Below are 14,123 nucleotides of genomic sequence, written 5' to 3'. Positions count from 1 at the left end.
CATTAAAAATATTTGGATATATTTAGTATAAGGATCTGTAGCTGAAATTATTTACCTTTTTTAAGGATTTTATAGCAATTTTTATTGGAAATCTGTACAGTAACGGTCAATTTGTCCTGAATCTATTAGATCTAAGAATACATTTTTATCATGTTCACAAAAGAGACTTGCTTCCAGTTTTGGTAAGATTTTTCATAGTAGCTGACCTTGGTCCATGAATGATTCACAACCAAGTTCAAATTCATGCAATAATCTAGATGTGAAACTAATTTTATATTAACATCCTATAGCCTTGCATTACTTTTTCATATAAACTTATGTTATGTTGATGGAAGAATGCAAACACTGAAATGTTCTTCTAATTATTTCCAGGGACAAGTGTATGTAATGGTGATAGTGGTGGGGGGATGGTTTTCCCAAAAACAACAGGAATCAGAGCACAAGGACAAACAATAACTTGGGCTCTTCGTGGAATTGTGTCTTTAAGTGCATCTCAGGCAAATAAAAGAGTGTGTAACACAGATCACTATGTGGTGTTCACAGATGTGGTCAAATTCTATGACTGGATGAAAAAATACCATTGAAATGAACGTGAGAGGACATTCACAGATTTAGGTGCCATATGATATTTTGTGAGCATCTTTTGAATGCTTCAATGTCAAAAGTTTAAATAATATTACATATTTCCTGAGGTTGTATGTTTTGTTAAACTTCTTTTATGAAGGTCTGGCTAGTTTGCCAATCGCTTAAGAATTTTAATTTGGTCATCAATCTGAATTGAGTAATAAAAGTGACTCCATATTTACTCTGGATGATTTAACATTTCTAGAACTACATATGAGAGCTCTCTAATATTTTAAATATCATGGATTTTACTGTAAAAATTATGCCAATTTAATTGGTAAAGTGAATTATCTGTCCGATTGTAAAATCTTTCATAGCAAGTTCGTTTTACATTTATAGCTTAATTTTTATTCATTGGATATGTCATACCTTTTGTATTGTGTATGTATTTGATCCATGTGTTTGAAATGTTTTGAGTGGTCATGTGCATTCAATCCATTTTGTATCCTTAGAGCAATTAGCAACCCTGTTAATTATGCACTAGATAAATCTAACGCTGGAAATTCTAACCGTGGAAATCATGAAGTATTTAATTCATTTGCTGAGGAATCTGTTAAGAAAGGTGTAACACAATGCCATTAATTTTGGCCATTTAGTTCGAAAGTTTCTCCAATAGAATGTATTTAGTGTGAAAATGTCTCGTTACAGTGTTATGCATATTTTAAAAAAACAACGATAAAAATAACCACATATGTTTATCTTACGGTGGCCATAGTTGTATTTTGGTCAGTTTATGCCAGCAAGAAATTTGTTTACACTTCACTTACCCTAGCTCAAGAATTTTATCTTCCCCATGAATGATTGCATACAATTGGAATGGAATCAAGAAATAATAAGGTAGGCATAGGCATTCCAGATGTAATCTGGGTTAGCTAGGGCAAATAGCTTTGTTGGGCCAAATTCCTTTCCTCAACCCAAATTTCATTCAAATATTAACTAAAAAAGGTTTTACCTGCCTGAAATCCACATGACTGTCTGGCTAAATTATTTCTCCTCTTGCATCAGATTATTTTTCTTCTGTATACTAAGTTACACAGCTGACTGTAAACATTTCTGTGATAAATCAATACAAAAAGGTGAAGTATATTGAATAATTTACAATTTAAAGTTGAAATAGGTTTACCTTCAGAATCCCCTATTCATTCTTAATATTTTGTTGTTTAAGTTAACTTATTATGCCTATTAAACTTATAAATTGCATAAATCGAAGTTCCACTAAATTGTTTTTCCCCCAGCAAAAGCCAGTCTGGTTTGAACAGAATATGTGGTTGCATACCGCCATCCTATTATGTATACCACTTAGATAATGTCATTGCTGGGTGAGATGCTTCTGAGCATACTCCCAAAAAAATCTCTAATCCTTCATTAAGAGGTTAAAAAGAAACTTAACGCTTAACGCTTCCACAATAATGTTGTAATATTTCACGGCCATGGTTTTGACTCTGCGCATCATCATCAGGTAGCATACATCAACATTTTTTCAACTTATACAGTCTGGCTCCAGGAGGATAGTAAGGGAGAGGAGAGGGGGTAAGGTAGGGTGAGTAAGGGAGAGGGGGTCATTTGAGTTTGGGTGCAGCAGCCTATTAGTAATCTAGGGGAGGGGGAGGGTACGTATAGGAAGGTTACTTGCTAAAATTTGTGAAAGTTTACATTAATTAAATGATCATTGAATGACAGACACTCCACCACTCTTAGAATAGCGGCGGAAAAAACAAACAAACACATTGTGTTCTACATTTAATTAGGGAGGGTGTTTGTCAGCAATGGTTTGACTTTTATTAAGGGAGGGTTGATGGTCATTATTGCCTTGGTGGGGGTAGGGCTGGTGCAGAAAGATATTGGAGTCTTTTAAGAATATTAGGAGGGGGGAACGAGAGGGGTATAATCTTTCATTGACCACCTCACATCCGTCAGACTGAAGGCATTGCCAAATTTCCAACCCCTCGAAAGCATTCAACCTGCGTCCTCTCATTTCAGCGTGAAGAATGTCTGCCGTGATTTTTATCTGAGAGGTGTTTGGTGCATTGTTGTCTTTGTTTGCGAAGCATGAACGGTGTTATTTGATCCTAATACCTAATGTCCTCCTGGCTGTGTAACATGCATCAACATTTTTTCAACTTATGTATGATGATGCATAGCATCAAAACCATGGTCATGAAATATTAAATCCTTATAGTGGAAATGTTAAGTTTCTTTTTACCCTCATAATGATGGAATTCCACAAGGCTAAAACTGAAACTGTTATCTCTAAACCTCCATTTATATGTGTTAGAAATCAGTGGGGCACATTCATTCAATGGAATTATAGTTTTTTAAATATTTTGATTCAAATTCTCATATCCTGATATTGAAAAGAGCTTAGCAGAAAAATACGACCGCAATTCAATATGAGGAAACAACATTTAAGATGCTCAATGAAACTGCTCCTCATCAATTCCAAATCAGCCCATTCCACTCTCTCCCTCCACAATCTGACTGGAAAATGTTAAGTCATAACTGGCTTTCCCAGACAAGGGATGGGTATGAATACCTACAATGAGTTGCGAGTGTGGATACAACAATTTAACCTAGAATTAATCACTTTATAAATAGCTGGTGTCACATTAACTTAACCATTAAATCACTGAAAACTGATATACCTTTAAATTTCACCAAATTTGTGTGCCTGAATGAGGAATGTAGAGCCATGCTTGTTCATTGTTCATGAAAAGCATGCCATTGAACTGTGCCATTTTGATACTACATAAACTGATGATTGAAATTAGTCTGTTTAAGATCCCTGGCATGGATTGTAACTTTATGTCTCTTCTCTCCTTAAATGAAATACTCTTCATTTTGCAGGGTACCATTCATCCCAGGAGGTAAGGGATACAGATATTGTACAGGAAATTTGGTATCATGACACACAGAGTGTGGTTTGGATAAAAGGATCTCCGCTTCATTGATTTGAGGAGTATCACATGATAGAGAGCTGTATTATTGATGCGAAGTCCATATTCTTGCAAAACACTGACAAAAAGAGGCGCACTCACAGTCCCACATGATGGCTTGGATTTATATCCCGGTAGTTTTGGGTGGATGCACAAAGAAGCATTAATAACTACCAAAAAATAGCTGGCTCTGAAAACCAGAGCCAGCTAAAGAATTGTTGGCCACATGTTTATAAAATGACTTATAGCATCCAAAAACCCTGGCTTAAAATTTCAAGGGAATTTACTGATGAACATGCCTGGCTAATAAATTCTTGGGTGCTTCAAAAATGATAAACATGTGCTAAGAAAATGACTGGCTCTAAAAGTAGAGTTGGGCATTCAACAAACAGGGCATCCGAAAAATCATGCAGCAATAAACTAAGGGGGATAACTACTGAAGATTAGGGTTAACTATAAAAAAATCAATTTTTTTCAAAAAGAAGATACATATGTGAAGACTAAGGCCATAGTAAAAGAGTAGGGCCAGCTACAGAACTTCATCATCCATGTTCTACTATATCCCACTTCACGTAACCCTGTATTATGTCACAGAATTATTGGTATCATTAGTGTTAAATTCAAACAACAGTCTATTTTTTGTATCTTTCTGTGCATCAATTATCTACTGGAATGAGATTTAACTCCGTACATTCTCGTTCCTAGGTGAGATTATTATCACTAGATCCATTCCCTTTGATCAGGGACCTCTTTCATCAAGAATTCCAAAGTACATTGACTGAAGTAGTGGGAATTCTAATAATGGGGTCTGATCTGTATGGCTAAAAAGGGGCTAGGACAAGAGATTGCTGGGTGAAAACATGGTGAAATATATTTTGCATATAATCTCTAGTTATGCATGGAGAAAGGAAAATGATGCTTTGCAATGAAATGACACCTATAACTTAGAAATTGCAATTTTATTATTCCTCCGCAGAGCTGAAAAAAATCGTATTACTTTATAAAAAAAACACTACGATTTTATTCGATTTTGCCATATGATCATTTGATACCAGAAGTTGTATTATCCTAAAATATCCCTAAAAAAGGATTTGCTACTAGTAAATTAGGAAGGTTAGTCAAATGCAAATTGCATAAAAGAATTTATTCCCTGTAGTATAAATGTCTACATGGGTATTGTGGACTTATCTCACATGTTTTTCCGAGCATGGTTAATTAGACTGGATGGAAGACGTAGGGTGTTTTAAATATGTGGCATGCCTTAAATTATGGGGTCAACATTGACAATTATTTATCTTAGTTAAGATTTATATTGCACATAATAGAAATATCTGATTTTCCAGTGGTTTATTCAAACTTAGGCTGAGAAATGCAAGCACGTCTGTTTCCATTGTAAACCTACTTTAAGTGGTAGACTGTCAGATAATGATAATATGACTTAAAAAATGAGAGGATATATTTTTAGTTACCTTAATGAGTTTCATACTATAATTAAGTTATTTATGCATCAATTTTGTCTTTAAATATGTCGTCTAAATGTTTGTGTCAGACCCTTCGATAGAGACTATATTCTGCATTCCAGGATTATCAGACAGCATAGAGTTTCGTTGAGTGGAAACTCTAGGAGTGACGGGAAAAAATGGGGCAAGCTAGCAATGAAGTCAAGGTCACGACGACATGCAAGTGACCAGAGTTTGTTATTATCACGCATCCAACTCTTCCGTGAGTCACTGCGGTGAATGAAATGATGAAAAGCAAAACTGATTCTCACTTTCCCTGACTGTCCGTTCAGTCTGAGAGGAACTCCTCCCGACCTTCATTTCGTCCCGTCACTTCCTGCTTCCCATTCCACACCTGCTCCGTCCCTCCCCACTACAAGCGCCATCTCGTAGTAGCGTAGACCTTTATTCTCGGGCGCGAAGGAGACGCGGGCGGTGTCTCGGGGAATTGCCGAGCGGGAAAGAGTGACGGCGCGTGCGAGAGGTGCAGCGCCCTATTTAACCTGGATCGGCTGCGGTGTTCGCCACGTTGTGGCATGACCCGACAGGCATTCGGAGGGAGAGGGATTGAGAGAGGGGAGCGATTGCGAAGTGAGTCGTGAAGATTCAAGCGGGGACGCAAAACACGTCTCCGAATCGACTCCCCGCGATCGAGTGAAAGTTTTGGACGCAACAGGGGAACTTTGTGGAAGTTGCCGACGGCGTCGGTTTGCGAGAGAGTTTCGCCGGCAATGGATGCGTAGTTTTGTGAGTTTAGGTGGCTGATGTCGACCTCCTGAGCGCAGCCCTTACGTATTCCCTCGTCGGCGTCCCAAGGATTCCACGGAGGCGGGAAGGAGGAAGGAGTGGGAAGACATTTGCTTCCGCGTGTGATTCTGCTTATCGCTTCGGAAATAGAAAAGGTAAATCCTGTGCCTTCCGATTACTTAACATTGGAATAATCCACGGCGTAGTGAAACGAGGCAGGAAATCAATCACTTAAATGGTAGTCGAAGATTGGGAGATGTCACAATTCTCATGCATGGAAACCGATTAACGCCCAATTATTTTTAAATACCTTTTAACTGAGAGCACGATTGATTTCCTCTTCTCCGATAGCGAAATTCATTTCTGAATTTAGATATTTATTACGTCGAGGCTCTCCAATGATCTTCCCGAGCTATACATATAAGTGTGCGGATGGTTGAAATGATCTAATTGGATTTTTTTGAAAAGAGTGATGCTATTTCCTGAGAATTTCTGATTTGTTGAAAACACCTATGCTTGTGTTTATTTGACTGATTAGCTGTAGAGAAATGGCAAGAAACATACAATTTGAGGATTTAACGCCATCCATGAAGCATGCATTTTGGAAATAGTGTCCTTTTCATGCAAAAGGTGAATTTAAATCTTTGAGTTTTGCCAATTTAGAGTTATATACAGGTATATATATCAAAATTGACATACATTGATGTTTCATCTACTGTTTGATTCATAATCCTGGTAGTAATCTGAAGAATGTTATTGAATTCAGTCCACCAAGTTGTCCTGTTTCTTGAGGGTCCATTCAGTCTCTTGATGAAACATTACAAAGACGTATTCCATAAGCTGTTTCCCATAACCATATTGTGTAATGTAATCCTTTCATGGGCACCATTAAAGTCATTAGCTAACCGTCTGTCTCATATAAATTGCGCATTTAGTTTTTCTTTTTTCGAATATGTTTCGCTCCTAGGCCCTTTTCCTCCTCTTTGAGGTCATTCGACAATATATACGCCATCTTCCCATTGTGCGCACGTAAGATCTCACGGCCGCCAGGAAACATACTTCATGCAGATTCATAAACCGATGTGCCGGCTGAGGTTATCGAAACTAATTGCCTTTGTTTATCTTTCAATGCCATCGCATCGGATGTCACCGAAAAACGAGAGAATGCGGAGCGACCCGAGCACAGAGTTAATCCCGGGTTGAATGGCACGCCGTGCTTTTGACAAATTTTCCATCCCTCATCCACGTACAAATTGGGACTTGACCCTGAAACCCCGTGAATACGGGCAATTCGCACGGCATTTGATTCTTTCGTCAGCATAGCTGCAGGCGTTTGTTACGTCAATGTCAAGTGCCCCACTTCGTCCTTGAGATCACTAACGGCCTAAGAAATAGAGTCATCCCACAACGGCCAACTCGACTTACGAGCATCGCGACTATCGTATCGCACACTTACTATTGCACATAGCACACTGCCGTAAGAGTATGCTGCTTATTAAAAAACCCTTGTACATTCGAGAGTGGATGTACCATGCCATTGAAATAATCGATGAGGAACTTTTAAAGCAATGTTGTAGTGTCAAAGCGGCGCCGTGGTGAGTGTACATACATTTATATCCTTTGAAAGCGAGTACAAAAATAATTGATCCAACTTTTTATATGCACCTAGAGAATTTCTACTCTCTGATCAGCGACATAATAGTCATATATGATATATAAAGGTGAACATACGAGTACTTCAAATTAGCCGGAGAAGCCTTTTCCAAGAATATTTACTCGTTTGGGCTAATTAATGCGAAATAATAAATGCACGCATCCCATGCTCACTCTTTCCTTCGCACACACACTAAAAAAAACCGTAGACTAAGTACTTCTAGAAAATAAAAAAGGTTTGATGCCTTCGGGGGATACTTACTTTAATTATATGATTACAGGAATACAAAAAATTTCTAATAAATGTCCCGTTACAGACTACGGACTTGAATTTAAAAAATGGGTAATTGGTAAAAAAAGGCATTCGGAATATATTACGTCCGTACGAAATTAGTGAAGGGTTTAGAAAAAATTGAAAGAAGAGATTCCTTAAATGTTAACGTGGAATTAATGACGAGTAATATTGGCCAGAATATTTCATCGGACGTATTTTCATTCCTATTCCGAAACAGAATAGAGGGGCAGTATGCGTTGGCAGGGGACGCAAGAGAATAGTGGCGTTGGACAAAACCTGAGTAGTTCAAAAAGTGTGATTGACAAAACGAGCGGTATTCACGGTCGAGTGCTCAACCGTATTTGCACCACGGTACACGATAGTGTAAACTGGGATTTCCACCTTTCTTTTCGCCCAATTACGATATTCCCGAGGGGAGTACACAAGCGCGTATGCAATATCATTCCGTGCTGGAGTGGCATTTCTAGAGGGGTCGCGGAAATATCACGCGGAGCGAAGAAAGGGGGAGAGATCGAGGTGCATGGTGGGGGTTTGCTTGTTGGGCAGAGCTGCGGGGGATGTGTGGGAGAGGGGATGGAGAGAGCGAATGGGGTCGGTCCTTAAATTACGCGAGATCTTTGGGAGGAGAGTGTGTGCCATTTCTACATTTTCCCACAAGGGGGGGAGGATGAAGTTTATGAAGAATTTTACGCAAGGTCTACTGTTGCATTCTTTCAGCATTTATTTGTGGAGAATTAATTTTGATTATTTTCGTTCACCGAATAATTATTTGCTAAAGTACTCACAAATTAAAATGTCAGTTCAAAATAATTTTTATATTTATGCAACCATTGACGAGTTCGAAATATAATTTTATTCATTTTACAGAATTATGAAAGAAGACACTTTCATTTTCCTCATGGATTTTGTTTATTAAGAAACCTAGGTTTCGTAACAAACAAATTCTCTGTGGAAAATGAAAGTGTCTTCTTTCATCAAGAAGGATTTCCACCGTGTGACTGTGTCATTTTACAGAATGTATTGTGATGCTATTGAAGTGAAAAATACCAATGATAATCATGTCGCTTCACATTCCCAGAACAAATGCGTAATTTAAGTGATATTAATACGTAGATGGAAGCGATTGAGCAATAGCCTCGGAGAAAAACTCATTCGTCATACCAATATGCGCTCTTTCATTTTTAAGAATAAAAATTATTTTTTGATAATACTTAAAATTTCTTATTTAATAACAAAAGGTGGAGAAACGGGAGAGTTTATATCCCTTACAAAGGAAGGTTTGAAGACGTAAAACCGAAAAGGTCGTGCGACCCCGATGTGGATTAGTTCAGAGGCGCGCCATTGCCTCTTCTCCTTCCCCGTCTTCTCCTGCGCTGGCCATTCCTATTGCACTTGCTTCGATCCATCGCTGACATCAGCTGCTCCACTCCTCTCTATGCAGCCATACAAATTCTTGAAGAGTTCATCGTTTTTCTTTTGCATGTGATAGAGAGCCGAAAAGTCATGAGAGTGATTACACCTCCATGATGGAACTATTTGCATAATAGGGGTGACTGAGTAAGTACTTCTTCATAGTGAAAGGGAAAAAAATTGAAGTGTGGAATCGTTGTTCTTAAGTTTAGGATGCTTCAGCAGTTTTCAAATCTATTGTGTGTTTCTTATGGTCAATTGTATAAAAAGACCATGATCACAATGATTAGCGGGAAGGTCAGTATAATACAGGTGTACTGCACAATATTGAACAGCGCAAGTGAAAGGAGCATAAGGCGTATCAAGAGGAGCCGTGGTAATCGGGAGAGTTCTAGAGAGCATTGCCGTTTTAAATTCGTTTTAACGTTCATGCTGAGGAAATGAAGACACGAGAGAACATTTAAGTTTTGAAATTGAAGGTGAGTGGGGAGCTGATTTTGACAGTTTGGTTTGTGAATGGTCATAATTGTATCAGATAGTTTAGTCATTGAATGCATTGATAAGTGCATTAGAAAGCCAGACCAAAAAGTATCCCACGAACATTGACTTCAAAAAACAAAGCAGTGGGAGTCCCCACGAACATTGACTTCAAAAAACAAAGCAGTGGGAGTCTCCAAGGCATGAGAGGGAGGACTAAGTTAAGCATCCAATCAACTAGAGCAAATGGAGTGGTCAACTTATTTCGACATTAATTTGAGGACGCGTGGCGATGAGGGTAGTGCGAGAGGCATCACCCCGGCGAGAGAAGCATCCCCAGTCAGCAAAGTCACGTGATGAGAGTATAGAGAAGCACCTTCTGGGCATATTCTCAGCACGTAACTTTGATGACTGGATTTGCACAGATGAGGAAACTGTAACTGAACGTTCACGCTGCGCAAAGGAAAGGCAAATTTAAGACGTTCATAAACTATTGATCAAGACTTCAATGTTGGGGGCAGCGGTGAAATAGATTTGAGAGCTCTCCATGACCCAAAACTTGAAAAACGGAAGTGATCTCATACGCTTATTACAATGTTCGTTTTATCGTTTCTATTGCTTCCTTCTTTTTCGTGATTTACGATTTCTCCTCCATCAATCAGGAGTCGAAATACCATTATATTGGCATTTTATCGTTTTAATGTACCCTTGACCGGCCGAAGCTAGTTTTAAAATTACATGCTAACAATATTGTAGGGCAAAGTCCGTTGGTGGAAGCGAGTATCCAACGGCTGAAATTATGTTGAACTGGAGGCGTACGTAATCACTCAGGCATTCAGGAAAATAATGCTATATCGTGTGTCTCGACGCCAGGCGTCCTCCAAGCGGCGTCTTTTTACATTCCCATGGTGTCTAATAGCTTATTTTCTGTAATTTTCCTAGCATGGTTGAGGATATTATTTTCGACTGATTAAAACAATGAGGGTTTCGTCAAGTATAAATGAAACAGTTTAATGTTGCAACATCAATTTTAGCGATGCAGAAGTTGACTGTTTTATGGAATTTTAATTCTTGTAACAATTAGATTATGACTCAAATCATCCAGCAGCACAAATATATCCAATCATCTTTATGTGATAACGAAAGGCAACCAATTTATCATGAATTTTTTAATGTTGCAATATTACAATTAATCCATTCTTAGAATTAACGGATTTTTTACCATTCCTAAACTATTTACTATTTAGAGGTTGTTTAAAGTTAATGTTTGCTACTAGACCATCTTAATAGTTAATGTTTTCGATGTATTATCGACGGGGTCCCTATTGGATTTGCTGACACTGGCCACAAATGCTCATTATTGATCAAAAAATGTGAATTCCCCTATTAGCTCCTTTATGCTCTACTTCACTATTTCATGCCGAGCCTTTTTCGTAAAGTAACGCCATGTGTAATGTGCTTCGTAAAATTCTAATTAAATTTCATATTCATTGTATGCCCTTGAATATTACGGGAAGTATAGGTGAATAATGTAATCAAAAGAGTAATTCACAATTCTACCAAATATCAAGTACAGTTTCTTTAATTGTTCACACTTCGTACTAATAAATTCAGAAACGCTCACTAATTGTTAATAATAGGTCACCTCGGAGCCATGTTATTCATCATCAGTCAATACAATACGTCTCTTCCGGATGATTAATCGCACCACACGCCATTTCCTCGATAGTGTTTTCTCTTTTCAAGGGGAAATTCGAGATAATGTATTAAATTTCCTCCACGTGCGCGTATTTCCTCATTCATTAATTCCGATTTGCATCTCATGCTGTGAATTGTGCATCGTTTCAACTCTAATTTTGAGTGGTCGTCATTGCTATCCTGGAATGCGGCAGTCCAGGGGTCCCGCCCGGGTTCCATTCCTAGGCACGCCTCTCTGGGCACCTTCTGGTCCACGAAACATGAGGGATTTTTTTGGGCACCAGATCTTCCTGGGAAACCATAGCCGGCGCAGGGAAATGATCTCATGCGTCGAAAGGATCTGACCCCTGTGCCCTCATGTGTGAATTTCACGCCGTCAGGCTTAGTATTGGGTGAACCCTAACACCAGAATAACAAACCGACCTATCTATCCTTGTTGAGAACAAGTCCAATTTATTTTAGTTATGCTCAAAATAATCGTGAGTGCACTTCGACGCACAAGTTACTTTTAGCGTTACCTTTTAACAGTTCAAAATATCTAACGTCGTGCTGATAATATTCGTTTCCAGGTTACTTTTACTTTCTTCACATTTGTCGCCTAACTTTTTGTCTTTAATCAAAAAGGATCACTATTTCATAGACTCCGCTCTCTGAAGACAGGCAGACGCCGCTTATTCGTCCATCGAAGTAAGTTTTTTCCCCGAAAAGAGAACCATCTACACTCACCGGCTTCCACCGGCTCGATTAGGATGCCGAGTAGGGTGGGGATACTTTTTAGGGCGAGCGAGGTGCCACGCAAGCGAACATTTATAAATTTCCGAGCGAGTGTCTACCCTTGAGCCCTCGAAGTGAAAGGCTCAAAAGGCGAATGCGACATTGCTACGATGCGCTCCATGCCATCTTCAATAGTTTATTTTCTATGTTTTTTCTGGGATAGCAACTGATAAATGTTCGTCGAGTCAAGGGGTGCCTGCTTCGTTTCTTACGGTTTCACCCTCCACTGAAAGAAAGTGCTCCCGCGTAGCTGCGCCGTTTTCGTAACAAGTACAAGTACTGTACTTCACAATGTACGAGCACGGTGCTGCGAACGCAATGTTATCCCACACAGGGACGGATATTTCCGAATCAAAGTCCGCTCAACGACTTAACACTACATGTAATGTTTTCGGGATATTTCGCAGTGTGCGAAGCATTTTTTTAAGACTCACCATTCCGTTCTTCCCACATAGAACGTCGTCAGGTGCTGTCTGAAGAGTTCATTTTACTGTTCACCATTATATGAGTCAATTCTTGACATTGAAAATATCAAGCTCTCTGTTGAATATCATTGGTTGCTAAGCGTCTTTTCCACGCAGATTTGAGAAGATAAACAGCTTCCCAGTTGTAATTAGATGTTTTTTTTGCTTTCTCGAGTGCATCTCAAATCAGGCAGGGATGAGGTATTGCCCAATTTTCGCCAGAAATCTAAGAGCCTAAACTGTTTTTACTATTGAAAAGAAATTTGAATGTCAGCGACAATGAACGGCCGTCTAGGATAGACGCATTTAAGGGCGACGAATTAAACGTGTCCTTCAGGTAGCTCCTGATTGACGTCGCAATGCTCCTGTTGGAAAGAATAAAACGCTGAGCCATAAAAAATAATCAGTATGAAGCAAAATAACCCCGAAAAAATTTATAAACATTAATCGTCGCAAATTCCAGGAACCAAAACGATTGGAAAATTTTTTTTTGCTGGATGGTAAATTTTCACCCGTTTTCGGCACACGTATATGCCGCGGATCGGTCCTAACGTACCGTCGTGTGTGTGTGTGTGTATGGGCCACATTTTTCGTGGCATATCATTCATTCCTCGTGCGAATTTTCGGTTGCTCCGGACTTCTCTCGGGAATTTGCGCGAGACTCTCTGAGAACCGGTTTGCATCCCCCACGTCAGGCAAAGACGGGTCTTTCCAAAGTCGCTTTCGAATGTCAAATCGGGGGTCGAGCGGCAGTCCTTCGTGGCCCCTCGCCTCTCGCTCGCCCGGGACTTTGCAGCCGGCGGTGTCGACATTCAAACATTCCCGTCAACTCAGAGAGAGAGCATCGCTTCTCGGATATAACCGCCGGTTGTCCAATTGGGTCCGGGCGAAAGGAGGGGACATCATCTGGTGACTCAGCGCGAGGTACGTGCGCGACTTATCACCAACGTACTCCCAAAATAGATCTTGTGAGCGGTAAATGAGAGGGGTCAATGAATTATATAACAACCGATGGCAAAGAGGAGCCCCGTAAAGTGAGACTTAGCATGTCACGGGGTCGGGTGTGTCTGCGGTGAATTTACAGAAAATTCTATAGTAAACAATGCGATAGATACAATAAACGATACAATAGATATTTTTGGTTATCCAGCGTATACTATGATCGGTATCTTAATGAAGATGATTGATAATATTCACTCTACATTTGAAATTTTGCTTTGGGGAAGGAGATGTGAGACATGATTTGAGGGCAACCCTGAAACTTGGTGGTCGAAAGAATGACACGAGGGACGGGGTGAGTGTTTCAAAAGAGACAAAAAAGCCAAGGGGTTCGAGCCACAGTTTTACCGTATATTTTACGTCAAACATAAAAATATGCAGCCAGCAAGTTGAATGTTGGTGATATATTTGCAGATGCTCAATCTTTTTGGCTAGTTGGGTTAGGCTAGAATGGAGAAAGAAAGAAGATAACTGCATCTGAGATTTTGTATTTCGAATGCTATTTAATGATTTCAACATTTACATGTCGTTAGGCATAGTCACAGCTTTC

General features: G+C 39.4%; 2 protein-coding genes across 3 annotated transcripts in view; both read left to right on the top strand.

The window, feature by feature from the left end:
• LOC139689909 (uncharacterized) overlaps positions 1-1,327 on the top strand; it is a 62,474-nt gene extending 61,147 nt beyond the window's left edge. Inside the window, exon 9 of the mRNA XM_071587028.1 lies at positions 373-1,327. Coding sequence (XP_071443129.1) covers positions 373-584 — 212 coding nt within the window. The 3' untranslated portion in view covers positions 585-1,327. The remainder of the gene's footprint in view (positions 1-372) is intronic.
• A 4,153-nt stretch (positions 1,328-5,480) lies between these two features.
• LOC139689904 (uncharacterized) overlaps positions 5,481-14,123 on the top strand; it is a 55,017-nt gene continuing 46,374 nt past the window's right edge. For both annotated transcript variants that reach the window (XM_071587023.1, XM_071587024.1), the window contains exon 1: positions 5,481-5,958. The gene's annotated coding sequence lies outside the window, so the exon portion shown is untranslated. The remainder of the gene's footprint in view (positions 5,959-14,123) is intronic.

This window comes from Hetaerina americana, unplaced genomic scaffold (genome assembly GCF_022747635.1).
Source record: "Hetaerina americana unplaced genomic scaffold, ioHetAmer1.1.p SCAF_29, whole genome shotgun sequence".
NCBI lineage: Eukaryota > Metazoa > Arthropoda > Insecta > Odonata > Calopterygidae > Hetaerina > Hetaerina americana.
This window is presented reverse-complemented; position numbering and strand designations above follow the sequence as displayed.